We start from the raw sequence: 24,609 nt of genomic DNA, 5'->3' as shown, positions 1-24,609 counted from the left end.
TAAAGGTTTGCATACTTCAGAAAGTTTTGATCATATCTGTTTGTATAAAATCTGGATTATTGAAGCAGTTCAATGCCACCAGGTATGTTTTGGATAATCATCAAGTTAGGAAGATGGTGTCCTGATACATTGAATTAGATCAGTTTATACATATGTATGATGAAGCGAAAGGGTAGAGTACAGTAATGGTACAGCGATTGCACAGTATTGAAATTGTAAAGGGAGCTTTGACCATTCCGAGCGTAGCTGTAGAGATATTCATGCTTTAGGATTTTATTATACAAATGAACCTGGATTGTGAATTTCAATAGACAAGTGATTTTATCTAGAATTAAATATTAGCCAATAGTTATTGGTGTAAGCATAAATTATGGTACCGATTACATTGCTATCGGACCATGCAGTAGGTCAAATTAAATGACCGTTTATATATTTGATAGACTTCGGACAAGTTTGAATCTTGGTCATGATTTCTGTGATATGTTTCAGGAAATGGTTAGGTAAAATCCAAATGTCATATTTCAAAGGGGTTTGAGTATCACTAAACATTGGTTATAAGGAACATCTGCTATTGCATTACATAAAACAAGCATAAAATTAAAACAACACTAAATAATTTCAAGCTTCCGAGGCTAAGTCACATTGTTTATGGCACTGCAAATTTTGTTGTAAATATTTTGCACAGAACTGCGCACTCTAAACTATGTGCCAAGCTTTCTGAAGGTGTAAACATATCTTTCAGACATTAAACTTAAATTCATGCATCTTTGCATTTGTGCAAAGTTTGCCAGGGCTAGAATTTAAACCTTTTAAAGGAATAAAACACAATGGAAAACTGAGAATTCCGTAAGCATTTGTATTTCCAATTATATTTAAACAGTTTGGTTGTATCATATGTCAAGGTAATATCCTGTGTTCTGTTAGATTTGGTTATGCCTGAGATGTTCTTTTGGCGGGGGGTGAATTCCAGCCCTGTTTCTCATCAAAATTGCTTGAATTGTTTGTGATGAAAAATGAAAACTAATTGGGTGCATATATTAATGGGCTAATTTAAATTATGACATTTATTGAGCTATAAGCTAAGATTTTTGAAGTAATATTAACAAGCACAGGTACTGGATTTTAAATTCTAAAATTTGTGAACTCTGGCTAGCACCTTTTTTTTGTATTTTAATCTTGGGCTAAAATCTAACTCAGAGCACAGACGTTTTTCCATCTTTTCTATCTGAAATTTTATTCTATAGTGGAGATTAGTTTCACAAGTAAGAAGCAGAGATAGAAGTAGCTATCCTTGCAAGCTGAACAACATTGCCAACATCCTCCTCTTTCAATGGTTTTGCCTTCCATTTAAAATTTAAATCCTTTTGACTTTTCTTCCTTGTTGGTACTTGGGGAAAATTATTTTAAAAGGCTACTCTTCCCACCTGGAACTGAGCCACTAGCCAGAGGAAAAGTAGATTTCATTATGGTTAAAATTGCTAAGAGGACAAAGCTGCTGTAGGTGACAGGCTGATCATATGTATATATTTTTTTGTCCCATGAAAAAGTAGCAAACACCATGTTAGCACATGGTATATTTGGTAACAGAAAAATAACCTGTAAGATGGATTTTGTTTATTTTGATTGAACTACGTTTGCTATTTATTGTTGCAAATGGGAATCAAATCGATATTCTCCCTTTTTATCTATTTATATAAAACATCATGTATATGTTGGGAGTTAGTTCTACTGTGTGTCTAGTATGAAAAAAGGGCACCACTGTTTTTTGGGATTGTCCAACAGATTTTTTAATATGAAAACAATATGAAACTATTTTAGTGTAGTATCTTACATTTTTGATAATTTGATTAAGCCATAATCAAAATGGTATCCCTTTTCATATTGTGTTCAATATCTATCTGTCTGCCGCTTCCAAACAATCCATAGGGCAGCTCTTTGTTTTGAGAAGAATGCCACAAAAATCTGCTGGTAAGGAATGAAGTGAAGTGAAGTTAAGCTGCAGTTTGGCAATGCAGCAGGATTATGTTCATTTCCAAATCCAGAAGCACAGTTCTTCAGTTGGAATTTTTAATTGTCAAGTTGGTAAAGCAAATCCTGAGGACAGCAATACAACTGAGAGTGGACTATTACATCCCAGATAAGAGCCTGGAAGCTTTGTTTAATTTCCCACTGGAAAAATCTACTGTTTCTGCTAATGGTTTTTCAGATGTGGGCTAGCTTTTCATATTCACTGTTGCTGTTTGTAGTGAATAGGAGAGTTGATTGCAGTCAGGACTTGGCCCCTTCAGAGCAGCCCAGTAAACCGAAGATTTGTGCAGAGTAACTGAACTTGTGTACCCCCTGGGTGCACCCACCTCCTCCAAGAATATGAAAATCAAGGAACAATAATTCCAAGTCCTGTTTGTGTGATTTTCCATATCCACAATTCCCGCAAAAAGTAGCAGAGATGCAAAAAAATAGAAGAGTAGGAAAGGAAAGATGTGGAAAGTCAAGAGAACAAGACCTGAAGAATTGCAGGGGAAGGGGAAGGAAGAGTAAGGGTGCTGGAATTGCGGGGAGGGAAGAAAGGGCCAGAAGAACTGAAGGTGAGAAGACAAAATACAAGAAGAGAAACAGATCCCAGTGAAAGAAGTGGCAGAGAAGAAGAGATGGAAGAATTGGTGAAGTGGAGGAATGATTGAGCGTTACATAGATGAGCAACGGTAAAGATGGGGAGTGGAGGTGTTCAAGGCAGGGAGCAAGTGTAAATAATATTGTGGGAGAGACAGAAGTGGAGGAGGAACATCGAAAGATGGATTTGAGCGGGCTGGGAATGCTCAGAAAAGGCTTTGAAATGTAGGAAGTGTGGTGAAAATGCCATGTCCAATAATTCGTTTGAGTATAGAAAAAGCTTGAGGATTGTGTGTGTTTTGAAACAATTGAATAATACAGTGCACATTTCTATTTATGACATCTTTCAAAAGGATATTCCTGTTCTGATTGTTTAAAATGAGTTAAGAAAAAATAAAAACATTGACCTTAATTTATACTATGATTTGCGTAAACCCAAATGTAAATAAGTGTTGGAAGATGACAGGGCCCTAGCAGTAGACGAAAATTTTAACTGGTGTTAACTTTGAGATATCCAATGAGGTCATATTAAAAATACTTTATTATTGCTCAACATGAGACTAGTCAATTTTTAAAATAGTTGTGGCTTGAGCTATGCAAATCATACACTTAGGAGTGTGTAAAAATATATTTCTGATTCCTTGGTTGATTGCCATAATTACAACTTATGTAATGTTTTGAAATTTGCCATGTTATTGATTTTTGTCCTAGAAACTTGGCTTTCACAGTACCATTGGTCTTTAAAGTACAGAGAAAATCAGCTTTATAATTCAAAAATCTAGTGTATTGTGACAAATTTGCATTATCAGTTTGGTGTCCTAATGAAAAATTAGAAGCATCCTTTGTATTGTGGCTGTAGTTACTTTTTGTGTCAATTTGAAAGTAGGCTGTGAAAATATAAATTATTTTACATAATTCAAAACACCATTAATCAATACATTAACTAATGTAATTGCTCCTTTCTATCTCCTTTTTGTATGTGCCTGGTACTGCTGGACTGCCTGCCAAACTTCATGACACCAACACGGAAATGTCGCCAATCAATCCATAAAATTGCCATCTTTTGGTTCGTTCCTACAATGGAACGTGTTATGGACTTTTTTTTAAAAATTGCTATTCAAATGGACACTAGCGCAATGATAGATTTCCCCAAGGAGGTCCTGGTCAAATGGGTTCTCCTCCTATGATCAATAGGGGAAACCTGAGCGGAACTCCGGCACCTGAGCCGCCTCCTCAACAACCCATGGCAGGTGTGGGTGTGAGTGGTACACCTGGTGGTTTTGGTAGAGGAAATCAAAGGGGTAATTATGATGCAAACAAAGTCCACAGCAGATTTTAGACATTCTGAATTGTAACAATAGACCATTCCCTTCTGTGACAATTTAAGGTATATGGATATCCGGTGATTTAAAAATATCAGTTGAGTTTTATCTGCTGTTTCCTGACACTGTTTTTTAATGTGATGTAGATCTTGAATTTTGTTTTTCTTATGTAAAATCTTTTGTTTTGAATCTTTATATTGAAGTAAATGCTTCAGGCTTTGTAGCATAGAACAGCAACCACATAAAACATCATTGTTTAGCAAGTTGGGTTTACTCCTTGTGAATGTAGTATTATACATCTTTTAAAATGTGACCATGCTGTAAAATCCATGGAGTTCTGGAATAATAAATAAAGCAGAAAATAAACCATTTTATTTCGTAAAAGTACTTGAAAGCTAAGCAATTCATACTGAGAAATGCACAATGTGTGTGTTTGTGTGTGTGTGTGTGTATAATATATTTAGATAGATATATATATATATATGCTGTGCATAACTTGAATATTGGTGCAAACATCAATCATACCTATTTCATAGTTTCTTGTATCGAGGGTGTGCAAATTATTCCACTCCAGAGTTAAGTATACTACTTCACAGATTAAGCACAAGCTGTAAATGGCAATTTAATAGCTACATAGTTTTAACTACTTGGGAACTAGCTGACAGATAAATTCCTGATTTTACAGTGAGTGAAAACTTAAGGTGACGTCGAGAATGTTCCATGGTGGTTTATTTTCTGTTCTGTTTAAAGTAACTATGTTGAAATTTTGTGTAGTATCTGCTGTCTTGCAGGAATACTGCAGCATCTTTGCAGTTTATAAATGGATTAATAACATCCATTAAATAACTTACCAGAACTTGGGGTTTTTGTAATCCCTAGATGCTTCACTTGCCTGTCTTAAAAACATTTCCTTTGAAGATTCACTCGGTTGACAACATGCTTCAAGTCCACCCTAATCAGTGGAGGCTCCTTAACTCTTACCAAAAGGACTGGCCTTTCTAAAGTAAAATCATAGGGTATTTTGTGTCACACAGCATCGCCCCTTAATAAATGGAGTTGTGGACTTGTTGAAACTTAAAATGTTCACACATTCATTTTAGTTTTAACTTTTAAATGAATAAGTTGCATAAACAATGTTATTGACTTTTAGCAGTGACACAATCATCAGTTTGATCATAAATTGAGTCTCATTTTAAAATCTCAGCTAAGTTTGAAACATTTTGTTCTTTCAAATTACTTATGCTTTCAGTTAGAATCATAGAAACCCGACAGGCCATTCAGCCCATCAAGTCTGCACCGACAACAGTCCCACCTCAGGCCCTACCCCACAACCCCACACATTTACCCTGCTAATCCCTCTAACCTACACATCCCAGGACACTAAAGGGCAATTTAGCACGGCCAATCAACCAAACCCGCGCATTTTTGGACTGTGGGAGGAAACTGGAGCACCCAGAGGAAACCCATGCAGACACTGGGAGACTGTGCAAATTCCACACAGTGACCCAAGCCGGGAATCGAACCCAGGTCCCTGGAGCTGTGAGGCAGCAGTGCTGACCACTGTGCCACCATGCCGCCGTTGTATCTTTTTAAATGGTCATTTTCAATAATCTTTCAGGAGGGAATTATGATTTTTCTAATTTGTGTTGATTTCTTGTATCTGATTAGATTGTCCGAGCAAGATATTTGGTCACGTAACACAGAGGACCATAAACAGGTTAAGCCTATGTCCTTGGGGTGAGATGCATCTGACCAATTTTATGCTTAGAAATAGCTGTAACCTGCGTATAGTGCTTTTCAATCACTTCTGCTACTTTGATATACTGTAGTTAACCAGTTTTATTGGTTCTTTATTTGAACACTTTTTAATGAAATTCATTTTTGCATCTTGATTGCTATGCTGCACATTTGGAGGTGTTAATAAAATGGGAGGAATTTTTGTGATCAAGATGAAGTTGAAGATTTTGGGTGCTTTCCAGTAAATTTGGTATATCAATACAACAGCTTTGTTATATTTTGGGTTGTACTAAGCAGTTGGATATGACCACTTAAAAATTGATAAAGTCTTCAGTCTCATCAAGCTGACTTTAAATCAGTAAAAAGTACAGCTATATGCTTCATTCACCATTTGCCTAGCTGAGCTGCTTGCTGATGGTGACAAAACAAACTGCAGCAAATTCGGCAAAGACTGGGTAATTCCCTTCAAACTTCTCATGGCAATGAAGCAAATTTCTGAAGTGGTAACCTGTGCACATCCTTTGGCCACAACTGGCAGGGAACTGGTTCTATAAATGGAAATGTTCTTTTCTCTTGGGAACCTCTAGTTCCAATTTGAATAACTAGGGATCCCCTGCTTGCCACTTGACTTGACAATTTATTTCTTGCATTTTATCTAACACTCTCTGCTTGGGGATTGTCAAGGCATTGTCCTAGCTATTTCAAATACTCTATGCAATTGAGTTTATTTTCAAACTTCAAATCATATCCCTTAACTGTGTTTCTCCCAAAGCAAATAACCTCTGGTGTAGATCCTCACTTAGTCTCAAGATTTGTTATTAATCTGGTTACCCTCCACGGCCCCATTTTCTGAGCTTTAATGTTTCTGCCATGTACAGTGATTCAAACTAAAGGCAATACTTAAATATGCAAAGAATAATACTCTCTGTATTTTATACCTTTTGTTGCCCTAAACTACCTAAGAATATAAAGTCGTCACATTGCCAGATGACCATAGGCTGTGACTAGTGGTGATTTAACCTGAGGATCACCACACCTTGGGCGAGGGGTGAGAAGGCAAGCCTTCATGAATAACCGCAGCCGGTACGGGAATAGAACTCGCACTGTTGACATCACTCTGCATCAATAACAAGCTGTCCAGCCAACTCAACTAAACCACTAAAAATATATATTGATGTGTCAATAACCATCTCACATTGTGCATCAGGTTGCTCCCATGTTATGTACTTCTCTTAGCCTGTATCCTTTAACAGATGCGTGACGAACCTGTTTGAAGTTTCCTAACTTGAGTGCACTTGCTGATTTTATCATAAAATAATATAGCACAGGAGACCATGCGGCCTGTCAGTTCTTCAAAAGAGTTTTGCAACTTGTCCCCTTCCCCCATAGCTATAGAAATCTTTCCTCTTCAAATTGGATAAATTGATTACATTTTAAAATTCATTTCCATCACCCTTTCAAACAATGGATTCTAGATCATCATAACTTGCTGTGTTTGTTTTTAAACCCTCCCATGTCAGCTCTTGTGGTTTTGTTAATTATGTTACATTTAGGTCCTTTGATTAATGATTCTGCCACTGGGAATAGTTTCTCTTTATTTGTCAAAACCCTTCAAGGTTTTTGTACACCAAGTACCATGAAACTTCAAAGCGCAATCACGCTCATTAATAACAATTCTTAACCCTCTGCTAATGTCATAATTCTATAATCCTCTATAATGTCAGTCAAGGCTAACTTCCTACACTATCCTGGGCATTTTTTAAAAACTTGAGTGACACACTTAACCCACATGGTCTATGTTGTATCCCATGTGATGCTTTCCAACAGTTTCACTATCAGAATCAAAACTTAATTGCTTGTGTTGCAATTTAATCTTTCCTAATAATTGGATCACAGTGAGCCAATCTATTAGATTCTACCTGGAATTAAGTGAGCGCCTGTGTTTTTGTGTAAGACAGTGGCTTGCGTATCACTGTCCAGTTTCTTGAACACTTTTAGGGGAAATGGGATTTATGCAGAAGTTCATTCATCTTGCAAAAGTCATTTCTGCTGCAGTCAATTTTAGCTGCACACCTTGCCTATAATGTTCTTGTATTATGACTGCTTTCCAATGTTGAAAATTTTTGAAAAATACATATTTAACTCCTCAGTGATATGCTTTGGTTTCTATCTAGCTTCATCTGACACATCCCTTGAAGGATCAATATTTGATTTCTAACATAAGTGCTAAAAGACTTACTGTCACAGCAGTTGGTGTAAAGTTTTTTCAATTCTGTCTTACCATTTCTCTTGGTGTTTTTGTTATCCCTTTGCTTTTATGTTTCCACCAATTTTCTTGGCACTTAATGCCTTATACCTATGGTGTATTTTTATGCTTTTTAAGCAAATTTATGAATCATTTCACTAAAATATTAAGCTTTTATAAGCTATCAATTCATTACTTCCAGTTGTGTTTTGGTTTTAAAAGTAAGCAAAACATTTGGGTGAAACTCTCAGCAGCAACATTGGCACGGTATTTTTCTTTGTGGATCTCCACCTCAGCCACTGCAATACTTGGATAAGTAGTGGTTATGAAATGGTATTCAAGATGTTTATAGTTCCTTAGTTGACCATTGTGTATCTGAAAGCCTCTTGTGCCTTCGGCACATCTATGTAGGATTTGATACTTGGTATTCGCATATGCCTAGCATCCTGCAAATGGAATTATTTGAGAGTGGATGTAGTATCTAGGAGATTAAACACACATGTTATCTGCTGTGATTTGTTTATAAGAGTTGCTAAAATGTAACTGGTAAGTCATTGTTTCACGAAAAAGTACTTTTAACAGGCTGATTTATTTCATCAAGCAAATTGGAGAGTTTTTTTTAGAAACATTATTTTTTATTGGTTAAGTTTGCATATATTTAAACTTTTATATTTATCATTCTCAACGGTGTAAATCAGTTGTGTTGCAAATATATTGCGTTTATATACATGTACAATAAATTTCCTTTCAGCTTCAATAGCCTTCTATAGATTTTGGTTGTTAAGATGTTCGAAATGCATCATAGTGTAGGTAAACATGCAGTAACTCGCTACTTTTTAAAGTAAGTAATTTAAAGTACAAGACTTACAGCTCTAAGAATTCTTGTGCATTCAAAATGCCTGTAAGTGATGTAACCGCAAACAATTTTATAATTTTGCTTCTACTTTGATATGAAATAATTCTGCATTATTGGATGTTGTACTCAATTTTTTGTCATTTAAATGAAATTGGTTGTACCATTTTTATTTCATTGAAATAATTAAGGTAATTGAGTGACATTTCGATGGTCCAGTCCAGTCTTATTGTTATGATTGATTTTTAACATTATATCTATAATTTTTGAAGTGCTTCTCCATACACTTGGGTAGACATATCATGTTCCATAGTTAATAACACAATCCTAGTCATTTTTGAAGCTGTTTATATCCAGATTGATGAGTCTACTCTGGATGCTAATAGTCAAAGTCAGCTGTTGACCACACGAATTGGTTCTGGTTACCAGATTTTACGACTATTTACTCCTTTTTTAACAGAATTAATTCTTTACTTGGCTATAATTATACTGCATATCCTCCCAGTATGTCAGTTGACTAGCCTTCTATATTTGTACCTCAGGATTGTAACAGTGATAGGGTGCATCACTTTGGAGTTCTGTCTTATCTCATGTTTGCACACTACGTAACAGCAGTAGTAACCATGTCTGCATGTGTAGTCCTTCGTTGGGTGGAATTAATCATTATTTTTCCTCATCCGTGGCAACAAGCAAATCTTTAGTAGCTGTTTAATTAAGTTTCTTTCAAAAGTTGTTCATCCTTGCTCAAATCTTTGAGGGCTGTGGTTGCTCTAATTTTCCTTATGCTCAGTTAGATTTGAGTTATAGATTTCAGGAACTCATGTCCAGACTGCCAAGAACTCTTTATTTTATATGGAGGTTTCAAGTGAACAAAAGAATTTCATAAGATTAAAAACTATACTGAAGAACTATTCTGAGACTTGGAACAAGAACCTCGATGCATGCCTCTGACCTTTGTCATTGGATTGCCCGCGGGCCCTCAAACCTAGCTCAGGTATCCCTATTAAGCGGTGCAAGGAGGTACTCCGTTTAATGCTTTTAAGCTGAGATTTACGTTCTGGTACATACTGTTCCATATCCAAGAACCAGGACAAAGAATTGGTACCCAAAAATCTTGAAAGCAAGACTTGGCTGAAAACTTAATGGCCACTTGAAGCCCCAATATCCACCTTGTCTAAAGCCAACTTGTGTGATGGGGTCCACTTTTGATTTGATTGATTATTGTCACGTGAATTAGTATACAGTGAAGAGTATTGTTTCTTGTGTGATATACAGACGAAGCATATCATACATAGAGAAGGGAAGGAGAGAGTGCAGAATGTAGTGTTAGAGTCACAGCTAGGGTGTAGGGAAAGATCAACTTAATATGAAGCATGTCTATTCAAAAGTCTGAAGGCAGCAGGGAAGAAGCTGTTCTTGAGTCGTTTGGTATGTGTCCTCAGACTTTTGTATCTTTTTTCCATCGAAGAAGGTGGAAGAGAGAATGTCCGGGGCGCATGGGGTCCTTGATTATGCTGGCTGTTTTTTCTGAGGCAGTGGGAAGTATCGACCGAGTCAATGGGTAGGAGGTCGGTTTACTTGATAGATTGGGCTTTGTTCGTGACCCTTTGTAGTTTCTTGCGGTCTTGGACAGAGCAGGACAATACCAAGCTGTGATACAACCAGAAAGAATGCTTTCTATGGTGCATCTGTAAAAGTTGGTGAGAGTTATAGCAGACTTGCTAAATTTCCTTAGTCTCCTGAGACAGTACGGGTGTTGGTGGGCTTTCTTTACTGTAGTGTCAGCATGGAGGGCCAGGACAGGTTGTTGGTGATCTGGACACCTCGAAACCTGAAGCTCTCAGACCATTTCCACTTCATCCCCTTTGATGTAGACGGGCATGTCCTCCACTACGCTTCACTACCTCCTTCATTTTGCTGACATTGAGGGAGAGATTATTGTCATCGTACCAGTTAATCAGATTCTCTTTCCTGTACTCCGTCTGATCATTGTTTGAGATCTGACCCAATATGGTGGTGTCATCAGCAAACTTGAAAATTGAGTTGGAGGGGAATTTAGCTACACAGTCATAGGTGTATAAGTAGTATAGTAAGAGGTTGAGGAGACAGTCTTGTGGGCACTGGCGTTGAGGATGATCGTGGAGGAGGTGGTGTTGTTTATTTTTAATGATTGCGGTCTCTGGGTTAAGAAGTCTCGGATCCATTCGCAGAGGGAGGAGCCGAGCCCAAGGCCATGGAGTTTGGAGATGCGTTTTGTTGGAATAATGGTGTTGAAGGCTGAGCTGTAGTCAATAAATAGGAGTCTGACATAGGTGTCTTTGTTATCCAGGTGTTCCAGGGTTGAGTGTAGGGCCTGGGAGATGGCATCTGTTGTGGGACCTCTACTTGTATCCAAGAAGCTAAAGGTAATGTTCTGATGAAGGGTCAACCTGAAATGTTAACTAGAAAATTAACTAGAGACTAGAAAATGTATGAATAAGAACTCTGGCTGGGAGAAAGAGTTGCTGCCTTGGGCAGTGTCATAGGTTGGGGGAGCAGTGGAAGCAGGATTGTCTTAATCTAGGTGACACAAAAGTCCAAGTGGGGAAGGTAAGTGTTTTAATTAGCAAAGCATTGTGACTGATGCTCATTAAGAGTATGGTCACTAGAATATTGAACTCTATTATTCCCCAAGTGTACCAGTTACAAACGCTAATAATTTCCCTCCACTGTGTATGACCATATTTAATACTAATTCATGCTATTGCTGATGGTACAGCTTAGCCTAAAGTTGTTCTGTGTATGATTGGAGAGCAGCAGGATATCCAATGTCTTGTATGTGGCTGAAATACCCTTGCTGAAATTCACTAAGTGTAAATGATGCATTGACATCTAGACAACTTTTTATTTTATATCAGGCAGTCTTTCTGCCATCCTTGGGTCTGTTTTTCTATGTTGCAAACCTCACAAGTTGGTCTGTCTTTACGTATGAAAAGTGACTATGCTTTTCTCCGCAAACCAGAATTCAGTTTAAATTTCTTTGATCTTAAGGTTTTATGAGTTCCACCTCAGTTTCTTAAACTAAGTTCAAACAATTGGCTTGAAATGTTATAGGAAGACACGTTCATTTTGTAGGAATTATGACATTGATTGTTCCTCTTCTATGGATTATATTAATTGCAAAGGATGTACAGCAAAAAAGAAGTTGCATTTTTGATTTGATCATCCTCATTCTTTAAATATATATTAGTGGTTGAAAAGGAGATGAAAAGTCATGCTCAGTACAAAATGTATGATGGAAGCTCAGAATCAAGCCAACAGCCTAGTGTACTCCACATTATCACACCATAAGTAGGTGGGTCTGTAGTTGAGTGCTGTTTACGATTCACCAGATTGGTTCACTGAGGATCCTGCAGGTGCATAGGTGTCATTGAGCAACTTGAGATAGTCGTGCTCACTGAATCCTACCTTACAACCAAAGTTCCAGACACCACCAGCACCATCCCTGGATATGTCCTGTCCCACCACAGGACAAACCCACTGGAGATGGTGGCACAGTGGTATACAGGTGAGAGGCTGTTGCCCTGGAGTTCTCAACATTGACTCTGGAGCCCATGAATTCCCATGTCATCAAGTCAAACATGGGCATGGAATCAGTTTTACATTGTAAGAAGCACTCAATGACAAGCACGGATTTACTCTGGGTGTGGGTTTCAATGTCCATCAGCATCACCAGGAGTGGCTTGGTAGCACCAGTACACCACTACTGACCATGTTAGTTGAGTCCTGAAGGATACATCTGCCAGACTGGACTTGTGGCAGGTGGTGAGGAAACTAACAAGAAGGGAAATCCTACTAGATCTTGTCCTCACCAAACTACCTGTTACAGATGCATCTATCCATGGAATTGTTGGTAGGAGTGATCACCACATACTCCATATGGAGACAAAGTCCTGTCTTGCATTGAGGATACCCTCCACTGCGTTGTGTGGCATTAAATTGTACTAAATGAACTCAACTGGCAACACAAAACTGGTCATCCATGGGGTGCTCTGGCATCAACAACAACAAAATTGTATTCTGCTAGAATCTGTAACGTTATGGCTGACACATCCTTCACTCTATCATTGTCATCAAGCCAAGGGATCAACCCTGATTCAATGAGGAGTACAGCAGAGCATGCAACAAGCAGCACCAAAAATACATTAAAATGTAGTATTAATTTGGTGAAGCTACAGCAGAGGACTACTTGCATGCCAAACAACAGCAGCATGCCATGATCTGAGCTAACAGATCAGATTAAAGCTATGCAATCCTGCCACGTCCAATTGTAAATGGTGGTGGACAATTAAGCAACTAACCTGAGGAAGAAGCTCCATAAGTATCCCCATCCTAAATGCTTGGGGAGCCTAGCACATCTTGCAAAAGACAAGGCAGAAGCATTTGCAACAATATTTATCCAGAACTGTTAAGTGTATAATCCTTCTCTGCTGCCCTTAAGACCACAATGATTTGATTCACTCCACATGATAACAAAAAAATGCTGATGCCACAGGATGCTGCAAAGGTTATGGGTGCTGATAACATCCTGGCAGTAATAATGAGGATTTGAGCTCTAAAACTAGCTGCACCTTAAGCTACACTGTTCCCGTACAGCTATAACACTGACATCTGTCTGACAATATGAAAAATTGCCCAGGTATGTGCTGTAGTCAACAGATGCAGGACAAATCCAATCTGACCAATTGCTATCCCATCATTTTACAATCTATCATCAGCAAAGTAATGGAAGGTGTTGTCAACGGCGCTATCAGGTGGCACTTAATTCAATAATGACATGCTCATTGATCAGTTTGGGTTCTGCCAGATCTATTAGCTGTGTGACCTCATACTTGGAGCAAACATGGACAAAAAAAGCTGAACTGAAGGCAAGTGAGAATGACTGCCCATGACATAAAGGCAGCACTTAACCAAGTGTGGCATCAAGGAGTCCAGCAAAATTGAAGTAAACGTGAATCGGAGAGAAACTCCACTGGTTGGAGTCATACCAAGCACAAAGGAAGATAGTTTTCGGGAGTCCAACCATCTCCGCTCTGGGTCATTACTGCAGGTGCTCCCTGGGATAGTGTCCTAGATTCACTCATTTGCAGCTGCTTCATTAATGACAGTAGTAAAGGATGTTTGCTAGTAATTGCAGTGTGTTCAGTACGATTCACAACACCTCAGAGTGAAACTGTCCATGTAAATATGCAGCAAAACCTGGACAGGCTTGGGCTGATGAGTAGCAAGTCACATTTGGGTCAGGCAATGACCATCTCCAGCAAGAGAATCAAACCATCTTCCCTTGATGGTCCATGGCATTACCATCTTTGAATCACCTATTAATATCTTTGATCAGAAACTCAACTAGACTAACCACATAAATACTGTGGCTACAAGAGCAGGTCGGAGTCCAGGAATTCCTGTGGCAAGTGTCTCCCCACCAGTCTCCCCCAACTCAGTCCACCATCTACAAGGCAGGATTGTGTTGTAACACTCTGCACTTGCCTGGATGAGTGTGGCTCTAGCAGCACTCGAGGAACTGAGTGCTATATAGGACAAAGCATCCACCACCCTAAACATTCATCCCCTCCACCACCAACATACAATGGCAGCAGTGTGTACCATCTACAAGATGCATTGCAACAATTCACCAAGTCTCGTTTGACAGCACCTTCCAAGCCACAACCTCTATCACCTGGAAGGGCAAGGGCAAATGCATGGGAACAGCACACCAGCAAGTACTCTGAGCCAACCCATGCTGACATGGAATTATATCCAGTGAGAAGTCACACAACACCAGGTTAAAGTCCAATAGGTTTATTTGGTAGCACAAGCCACTAGCTTTCGGAGCGCTGCCACTTCTTACTGTGTTTATCCCAGTTCAACGCCAGCATCTCCACGTCATGGAATTATATCACCATTGACTGTCACTGAAAGAATGAAGGACATTTTGACCTGATTCAAAAAGATATTGAAAGGAGGACATAAATGCATTTTAGGACCAGCAGCACGTAGGAAAGAGTAGGTAGAAGACCTATTTGAAAAGCACCAGGAGCTCAGAGTTGCGTTAAGAACAGAATTTCAAGGCATCACAACTGGATTGTTACCTGAGTTTGTTAATTTGCATAATCAGATGCAGAGGTGAATGCCTGGTTGAAGGAATGATGGGGGAAAGAGGAGTTTGTTTCATGGGGCACCAGTAGTAGAACAGGTAAGTTGCCCCTGAACCAAACTGAGACTGGGGTCCAAGAAGAAAGGGTAAAAAGGGTGTCACAAATACTTTAAATTAGTAAATGGGGTTAGAGTAACAGCAGTTGGAAAAGGTAGTAAAACCAGTGATTCAAAAACAAAAGGGAAGAGAATAGAGTAGCATCAGAAATTTAGGCAAGTATAGGGAAAATTAAAAGATGTGAAGGATTTAAACCAGGGCAGAGAAATAAATGCAAGTGAACCTTAGAAAAGGGCAAGTTGGGAGTTTGGAACAAATCAGTGTACCTTTTACAGTGCAGGAGTAAATGTAATGAAATGCAGGCGCAAGTTAAACATGGGAGAGTATGACATCATAACCATTACATGGTTGCAAGATCGTCAAGGCCAGCAGCTAAATACCAGTTTATAAAGAAAGATGGACTAAATGGTTGCGGGGGGAGAAGTGACGTGTTAGTCGTTAAGAATTAAGTAACTTCCATAATAGCAGAAGTAAGAAGATGATATGGATAGATTTAAATAGAAAAGGGATTTAAGACTATAATGGGAGTCTTGTATATGCCCCCGGGTAGTAACTGTGAAGTGCTAGAATGTATATGTTCAGAGATTGGCTAGGCAAGAAGAAATTACTTTCCTATGGTTTGGGATAAATAGACAAACGTCAGAGAAAAAAAACAAAATAAGGTGCATGCTACTGTTAGATTTAGTAATTGCATTGGAATAGATTTTATTAATTATGTGAGTATGAAATGATCATAATATGGTTGTGTTTTAATGTAGTTTTTGAAAGCAAGAAAAGCAAAAATGCTTTTATGCTTGTAGATTTAGATTTGGCTAACATCAGTGTGAAGAAACTGGAACTTTTCACAGTAAACTGGACAAATCTGTTGATATGCAAAATGATGGGAAGCTATATTGACTTTGGAGTGCGTGGTAGATTTGGCTGAATGATGCTTGGACATGGAGGGGTTAAATTCCAAAGAGGTATGCACAAACAATGGTTATATTCCCGAAGTTTAGACAGTTACGGGATGATTCAATCTGCTTTTTCAAGCTATGAAGGACAAACGTGGATTGCTAGAGAGAAACTATTGCTGCTAAATCTAGTGATGGGCGCAGTCTAAAAATGGCTAGATCTTTTCAATTATACGTTGCGCACAAAAGAAAATTTATTTGAAAAAAAACACTATTTTGGCCAGGAGGCTACGAGTAGCTGAGAGGTACAGGTAAGAGCCTGATCTGAACAAACTAGTGGACTATACCATGGAAACACCTCTACACAGAGTGATGGAAATTTGAAATTATGGTCGACCAATTAATTTTAAATTTGTGATTGATTAACAAAAATCTACAATGGCATTAAAGATATATGGTGCAAAAGTGGTTACATTGAATTGGGTCACGGATCAACCCTGGAAAGGCGGAGCATGTCAGAGGAACTAACTGGGTCTAATCTTGTTTGTTTGATGATGCACAAGAAGAAAGTGAAAATTGCCCAATGAGACAAGCAGACTTCATTTTTCAAATTTCTCAAGGATGCCTAATTTTTGTGATTCTTCATGTTGATCGTGCGGGCTGTGCTGGGTCTGTCCATTAAAGAATGATCATCTTGTGTCTTAAAATTACTTACAATTTTAAGCTAAGTTGCTGATCGACTTGAGCTGCCTTTTAGTTTTGAAACTTGCACATATGAATGTGACCTGCCAGATTTCTAGTGTTCATGTGACCCATCTTTAGAACCTCCTGGACAATCAGATTTCTAATATTCAATAACATTGGTCTAATTATCTTTGTCTTTTATCATGCTTTTCATTTGGTTGAACTGGCTGGTTAGACCTTGGCCATGGTGTTATACCCTCTGAGTGAAATGTCCCTCACCGTTGGTCCTCAATCACACATTGAACTCTAATGGAAATAATGTATTTCTTAAAAACATTCAGGCCACGAGTCCGAGTACCTAAGAGATGCAGGTAAGAATCTGATCTCTACAAACCAGTGAACTACACCATAGATTTAACCTTTTTTTTAAAAAGAATTCCAAGACCAATGAAAATGAAGTAACATTGATTTTTACGCGCAGTCTCGAATCAGTCAACATTTTTGAGGTTATAGAGAGTAATTTAAACAAATGTGTGCTTTTTAAAAAGATTTTCCTGCCTCTAACAGTCTCATATATCATTGTAATACTTGAAATAAACCGTCTCTTTGTGCCAGCATTGTATAAAATGCACATCAGGTACATTCTATAAATCATTAATATTTTGGGCAATTGGTATATCTTCATTGGAATGCAGACTGACACCGTAGACTTTGTTTGTTTCTGTCCTACTATTAGTTTTATTATTTGACCAATAATGATTTCTGCAACATTAGGGCAATTTTGTATGCAACAAGAAATTCTAATTTTTTTTCATTGTTCTTCCAACCTGGACACTATCCTCCCTCTTGCTGTATTTGTAAGTAATTTCTACACTGGAGTGCTTTTTGATGATTATAGACTGGTTTTGACTGAGAGCTGCCAAATGAACAATTTCAAGAATTACAGATGCAATTAATTTTTTTCTCAAAAAATTGAATGCAGCTTTGCAAAGCTGTAAAACATAGTAATGCAATAATATATCTGAAAATTCTATCCTGGTACCAACCAATATTGGACCTGATTCCATTTTCAAAATATGTACACACTTGAATCAGTGATTGTAAAAACGTGCATTTTAGCTAAGTCCAGACAATGCATTTTATTGAATTCTCTCTTGTTAAATTACTCAATACAGCCATAAAATGTGAAATAAAAGTTGAAAAGATGCCAACTATGAGCTTAACTACCAATTTTCCTTAGTTTTTGTTTTAGCTATCTTAAAATGTATGTACTAAAATGAGAAAATGGTACTTCAGTTTGTTGCTGTTCACTACTTTATCATTTTTTATGCTTTGTACAATTTCTCCTATTTCCCCTTTTTATTTGGAAATGCTCAAGCAAAAATTGCAGTCCCCGATTTGTTCAAGTGAAAATGCAACTTTTAGGGTTTTGTTAGTTTTTGTGTACTTTATCCATTAGTGTATTTTTAATAAACTGTTTAAAAATGTTGATATTCATAATACAAATTGATCAAAGTTAGATGTACAATACCACCCATTCTGCTGCTATTTTTCCATCATAGTTTTAAGTTGCAATTCCAGAAATTAAAAGAAAAATAGTTGTGAATCTAAGGCACAATAACTTTTTTAAAGCACTTTCCAGTAGGACAGATACATGCTTGGAAATGCAATCCACGAGGTACTGCATGAGATGGAGAGAATGTGGGAATGACCAGTGGAAGAGGACTGAGCACTTTAACAACTTTCCTGGTGGAGCTTGCATAACAGACAACTTGGAGCAGCAAACCCCTGAATTGAATGGTCATCATGCTCATTCAATATTCAATTTATGTATTAGAGATGGACTTGGAGCTGGAGCTGAACTCGGAATCCAACGTCACTTCAGAGGGTGACACACAATTTTCCTTGTCAATAAAATGAAACATCCTCAGGAAAATGGGGATAAACTACTCGTCAGTCAATCCTGCAGGACAATATTTTTTTGGGATGTCACCTCCATAATTTGGGGGGGTTGGGTAGACAGAATTTATGCCTAATGTTGCTTCATCAAAAAACATGCATCCACTAATGCACATTAACTATTGCTTATGATTCTCGAGGGGTCAAAATGATGCCATTGTGTAATGGTTATGGTAGTGGACTTAACTTCCAGGGGTTGAGTTCAAATCCTTTGGCACATTGTGAAATTGATCTCTATGTCTGCTAATTTGTGGATTAACTTGTGAAACCTACTATCCAACTTAGCCTGGTCAAGGCGTGCAGATTACATGATTGATTCTATCATTAGAATTCTACCCCCCTGCTCGCCGCAGAATCGGAGCTGGCGAGGGGTGGACAATGGAAATGTTCATTGAGCTCGGGTGGGATTTTCCGGTCTCTGGTTGAGCGAGGCCATAAAATCTTGCCCTATATATCATTTGAAGATGGCCTTTTTCCCCCTCGAATGACCTTTCCAGGGATACTGAAGTTACTTATGCATTATTCACACCCAGTAAAAGATATTTACATGGAAAAAATTGACCAATTTTGCTACTGTAAATGACCTTGAAATTTTGTTGCTACATTTGGGTAGTGCAGCTAATATTAACATTAATATTGAGTTAACTTTTAACATTCAATTCAAAAAGTGCTTTATTGATGATTTTGTTTTATTAATAAACTTGCATGGTAAAATGTGTGCAAATTTCAACAATTTTTAAAAATTACATTTGAAAATATCATTAAATATAAAATGATTTTGTAGTACCTGGATTTAAAAATCACCAAGTCAACAAATATTCAGATTTTGTACATGAAAAATCTGCTTTGTTCTAGCATTTGCTGGTGCAAAAACAAGTTAAAACCAACAGATGTGGATGGATCAAATGTAACTTTAGTTTTTAACATGTATCTCAACTTAGAAAGCCAAAATACAAAAAATTAATATCCAAAGAAAGTGAAACTGCCTCTGATTAAATACCCTGTTGTTGCTTTGCAAGTTGTATTCAAAAGAGTTCTAGCAAATATCTCATCTTGCTAAAAATACGTAAAATTTTGGAGCCACGTTCAAGTGATCTAATGAATGAGTCGAACTCATTCCTCAAATATGCATGTGAAATTGGGAATCCTACAACTCTAATATAGTTTTTTTTAGTAATTATGTGATGTACCATTTTAGCAACAGTTACAGAGTGAGCATGTAACCTGCTTTTGAATCTCTGCTGCTGTGCACCACAGTAACTATTTTTCTAGAAAAAAATTATTAACTCTGAGAGAATCATGGTTGTGCTTTTAAACTCTGGCAATGTGATGAGTTTTGATACCTCATGATGCCCTGCAATTTTAAACTTAAAGGTGGTATCCATGTGATGTGGCAGCTGTCCATCCTTATCCATATGTCAATAGAATGACATAATGATTTTGATATGAAAGGGTTAAGTCGAAGAATAATCAGTAACAAAAGATCTTTGATTACTAATTACTGAAATGGAAGAGAGCTGTCCATAACCTGTAAGCCATTGTGTCTTCTCATTGCAGTTCCATGTTAACTATAATAACCCAGCTCAGTGTTTATTCCAATGTCTTGCGGACCTTTAATTGAGGAGGATAGTAACATTGCACTCTTGAACTTCTCATGTTATTGTTTCTTTCCTTTCGCATACTGTATTCTTTTCTGTTGAAGTTGTTGGTTGACATCTGTGAAACAGTATCCCCACTTCTATTTTATCTCAAGTATTCATTGGTTATGTCGTCTAAACCTTGGTGATCATGGGTTGCTGTTCTACAACACAGGGCTTCATAGGTAACCTTCCTATTATCATGAATTGTTCAAAGACACAAATACCAGCACCTGAAAATTGAGTATGTACCCATGTTGTAATGCAAACACCACTCAGTCTCCACTTAGCAGAGACCAAATTTTTTTTAAGTTTGAGATTTCAGTGTTTTTTATGAATCTTATTGATCTATTCCAATGTTTGAGAAGTGCAGTATTTATAATCAAAGTGCAAGTCCAAAAAGTATTTTCCCAGTTAGAGTAAATACTAAGTATGTTTAGAATGAAATTCTGTGAGCTGAAATTCTGGTTACCTCGGAATGTGGTCTGCTTTTGAATGGAACATGTCACATTTGACTTGCCAATTAAAAATTAACGCAGTGAGCATGGTCTATTGGATCTCGCAGTGTTAACATTAGTCTTGTGGTTTCACTTCTGAATTTAAAAACTGGGTTTGGATTATATAATCATTCCTTATGCTTTAAGTTAAATTTTCAGCCTCCTATTATTACTTTATACATACCGATTCAGTTAAGGTTTTAAGCTTTATTCTTTTGAATATTTGTATATCGAGCTAGGAACAAGAATTGGGCTATCGTGAGAATGCACATATTGAAGAACTGTGGATCTGATCAAATGAGCACGGAAACTGATAAATATGTATATTTGAACCCATAGAAACGCGGATGCTTTTGGTTTTTTAAAGTCACCATACTGTTTTGGTTGTTGTTTAATGTATTAAAACTACTTCCAGTACAATTTGCTTTTCCTGTCTAAAATGGAAAACAATGAATTCTACTTTGACTCGATATACACACGTCTTCATATGTATATCATTAAAATGCTGGCAATATCAGCAGATCTAGCAGCATCTGTGGAGAGAGAAACACAACTATAATTTCAGATTAGTTCTGTTGGAGAAGTTCATTGACCTGAAACATTATCACTGTTTCTCTCTCTACAGATGAAGCCATACCAGCTGAATTTTTCAAACATTTTTAAAAATTTTGGATTTCCTGCACTTTTGGTATTTTGCAGTTACTCTTGAATAGCCAAATGCTGACTTTCCCTGTATGCTCTATATTCTTCCACCGTCATCTCGAGCAATTCTTCAGCATCATGTTAGAATCCCTTTCAGTAGTTTTAGTTGAACATTGCGTCAGTTGCACCCACAGTGTTATTAACATGTTAATGAAAGCACTGCTTCAGAATTGACTGCTGCTTGAAACATGCAAGTAGATTTTCTGAGCAATAATAAATTCTAAATTGTTGTGTCCACTATTCTAGATTTTTTTTTAAAATACTTTTGAATCCAGGTCTTTGTCAGAACTGAATAAATGGAATTCGACATCCAACATAGGAGGAGAGGAGCTTAAAGATCTCTGGGTTTTCATCAGCGTTCTCTCTGAGCTACATGGGCACACAGTCATGCAACAAATAGATTGCTTTTCTGCAGCAGCCCCTTTACAATTAGTTGCTGTATGACAATCTTAAAAGTAAACCAATGCAAAAATTGGGTTGTGCAAAGCAAAAGGGAATTCACAGAAAAGTTGGTTCCTGTGCATGTGCTGTCTATATTGCCCTTTGTGGACTTCATGGGTGTGGCAGAAGCTGCTGAAGAGGCTGTGGCAAGTTGAATCCTGTATTTGCTACACATGATGGTGAAAAGGGTGGATGTTTAGGCTAATTAATAGTGTCAATCAAGTGGACTGCTTTGTGCTGAATAATATTGAACCTCTTATGTTGTTGGAGCTGTGCCCACACCCTGACAATTGGGCGTGTTCCATTAAATTCTTGACTTGTGCCGTAAATGTAATGCCATGCCTTGGGCAATTGGGGAAACAAAACAGTCACAAAAGAGCACCTGGATTTTGACATCCTGATCTATTGTGAATGAAGTAATTAACCCTGTTATGATGGAACACAAGTTCTTGATGAAGCAACTGAAGATAGTTTGGCCTGGGGTACTGTCTTTGAAAACTTGCAGCAATATCCTCAGGCTGAATTGATTTGGTCTCTGGCAGCCACAGCCATTTTCCTTTATGACTTCAGACATTGGAGAATTTTTCCAGTGATCCTCACCAGCTTCAGTTTTGCTAGGGTTCCTTGATGCCAGACTTTATTGAATGGTGCCTTGATCTCAACAGCAGTTACTTTCACTTCACCTCTGCATTTCCATTCTCTTGTCTGTTTGGGCCAAGGCTCTAATGAAGCCCAAGCTAAGCATAGTTTTCTTTATTCTTTCACATGATGTGGGTGTTAGTAGCCAGGTCAGCATTTATTGCCCATCCATATTTGCCCCGTGAAGGTGGGCTGAAACAGCCTTTGTGTCCTGATGCAATGGCACCTCAGTTGAAGACTAGCCAACCAAAGAGGGAGTGGGGCAGGAAGAACAAGGAACCTGAAATGGTGGAGAGGAGGGGAGAAATGCAACAGCTGAAGAGTGACAAAGGGCAAAGAAACAAAGGTTGTGGCCAAATGAGGTGTGAATGACTATATAAAAACATCAATGCAACACGAAAAGATGCAGAAGACCAACTCAACAGAACAAAAAAAGAAAACACTCAAAAAGGAGGTACAGTTTATGATCTAAAATGGTTGTTGGGAAGACTATATTCTACAGAGTCTAAAGATGACACTTTTTTTGTTTGCTTTGAGCTTCACTGAATGTCAGCAGGCCAAGGACAGAAAGATCAGCATGGGAGTAATGTGGATAGTTAAAATGACAAACAGCCAGTAGCACGGGGTGATGCTTGCTGACTGATGGAGGGTGTTGTGGAAAGTGGTCACCCAGTCTTCATTGGTCTCACCAATGTAGAGTAGACTACATTGTGACCATTGTAATTTCAAAGAAGTACAACTGAATCACTGTCACTTGGAAGGAATGTTTGGGATCTTGGACAGTGAGAAAGGAGGAAATGGAAGGACAGTTGTTGTATTTCCATGTTGGCATAGAATGGTGCCGAAGGGAATGGTATTTTAGGACTGATTTGAGGAGTAGACTAGGTTGTCACAGAAGGAACGATTCCTTCAGAATGCTGAAAGAGATTCCTGAATGGGATCCTGGTCCCAATCATGGAGCTGCTGTTTTCTTTTAGTGGAGTTTGTTCCAGTGCTATCAACTGCTCTCTGGTAAAGCACTATAAGTTACAATGTTGAGAGAAAAGACCTGAGGTAGTGCGCTTGTCAACTATGCCATCAAGCACACTGTTGTCGTACATTTCTGAAGAATAAATTTCAGACAGTAGTGCATCTCACTGCTTCACAATTCTGTGTGTAACAAGCCACTCTTGCTGTCGGTCGTAAATGTCAAGATTCCAGCTATTGGTGCTACTGGCCAATTAGATACCAAATCGGATCATAACTTTTATTTAGAAATTCTGGAAGCCAGTTTCTGAACTTCATAGGAGTAACTATACTTTTGCAGGTGCAAGCAAATTCTTAAAGATAACAAGTTACAAAACTTATCTTGTATTCAAATATTCTGAGTAAATATGTAATGCATGTGGTCAAGACATCCCACATCCCAAATCGAAATGACAAATGCCACCAAAGCAGATTCTGTGGATTTCTCATCAACTTGTCCCACCCTTGGCACTTGTCATACCATGAGCCAACCAGTCACACTAAAACTCTGTCTTTATCACAAGGGCTTCCAATCTCATACTTGAAGAACTTGCTTTGGGATTTTTTTCCAAACAATGCTTTCACTTGGACATCTTCGACAAGGGTATACCTCCAGGATTTCAATTTCTCCTAATGTTCATTTCCCCTGGAACTTAACATGCATTCAAGCTTCACCTGCCAGCCACAGTTTTAGATGCACAGTCATGCCAAGCAAAACAGCACTGCTCCAAAGGCATATAGTAAGGAGACTGATGGGGAGGTGATGGCCCAGTGATATTTTCGCTATCCAGAAACTCCGCTAATGTTCTGGGGACCCAGTTCGAATGCCACCACAGCAGATAGTGGAATTTGAATTCAATTAAAAAACCTGGAATTAAGAGCCTACTGATGACCATAACACCATTGTTGATTGTTGGAAAAACCCATCTGGTTCACTAATATCTTTAGGGAAGGAAATCTGCTGTCCTTACTTGCTGGCCTACATGTGACTCCAGCGCCGCAACAATGTGGTAGACTCTCAACTGCCCTCGGGCAACAAGGGATGAGCAGTAAATGCTGGCATAGCCAGTGACGCCCATGTCCCACGAATGAATGAAAAACCTCCAATTGGCTCTTCTGGCTTCTCAAGCCCAGC

General features: G+C 38.1%; 1 protein-coding gene across 14 annotated transcripts in view; it reads left to right on the top strand.

Annotated features, from left to right (window-relative positions):
- The window catches only part of LOC144499733 (paraspeckle component 1-like), a 97,091-nt gene that overhangs the window by 46,074 nt on the left and 26,408 nt on the right, over positions 1 to 24,609 (top strand). For 4 of the 14 annotated variants that reach the window (XM_078222094.1, XM_078222092.1, XM_078222095.1 and 1 more), the window contains one exon: positions 3,743 to 4,784. The exons of 6 other annotated variants lie outside the window; for them this stretch is intronic. In XM_078222094.1, coding sequence (XP_078078220.1) covers positions 3,743 to 3,949 — 207 coding nt within the window. In that variant the 3' untranslated portion in view covers positions 3,950 to 4,784. Of the gene's footprint in view, positions 1 to 3,742; positions 4,785 to 24,609 lie in introns of those variants that run through there. 4 more of the 14 variants (XM_078222100.1, XM_078222097.1, XM_078222096.1 and 1 more) reach the window with 3 other exon arrangements.

Source organism: Mustelus asterias, chromosome 10 (assembly GCF_964213995.1).
Source record: "Mustelus asterias chromosome 10, sMusAst1.hap1.1, whole genome shotgun sequence".
NCBI classification, from domain to species: Eukaryota; Metazoa; Chordata; class Chondrichthyes; order Carcharhiniformes; family Triakidae; genus Mustelus; species Mustelus asterias.
Note: the sequence above shows the minus strand (reverse complement) of the source record. Positions and strands in the feature narration are given on the sequence as shown.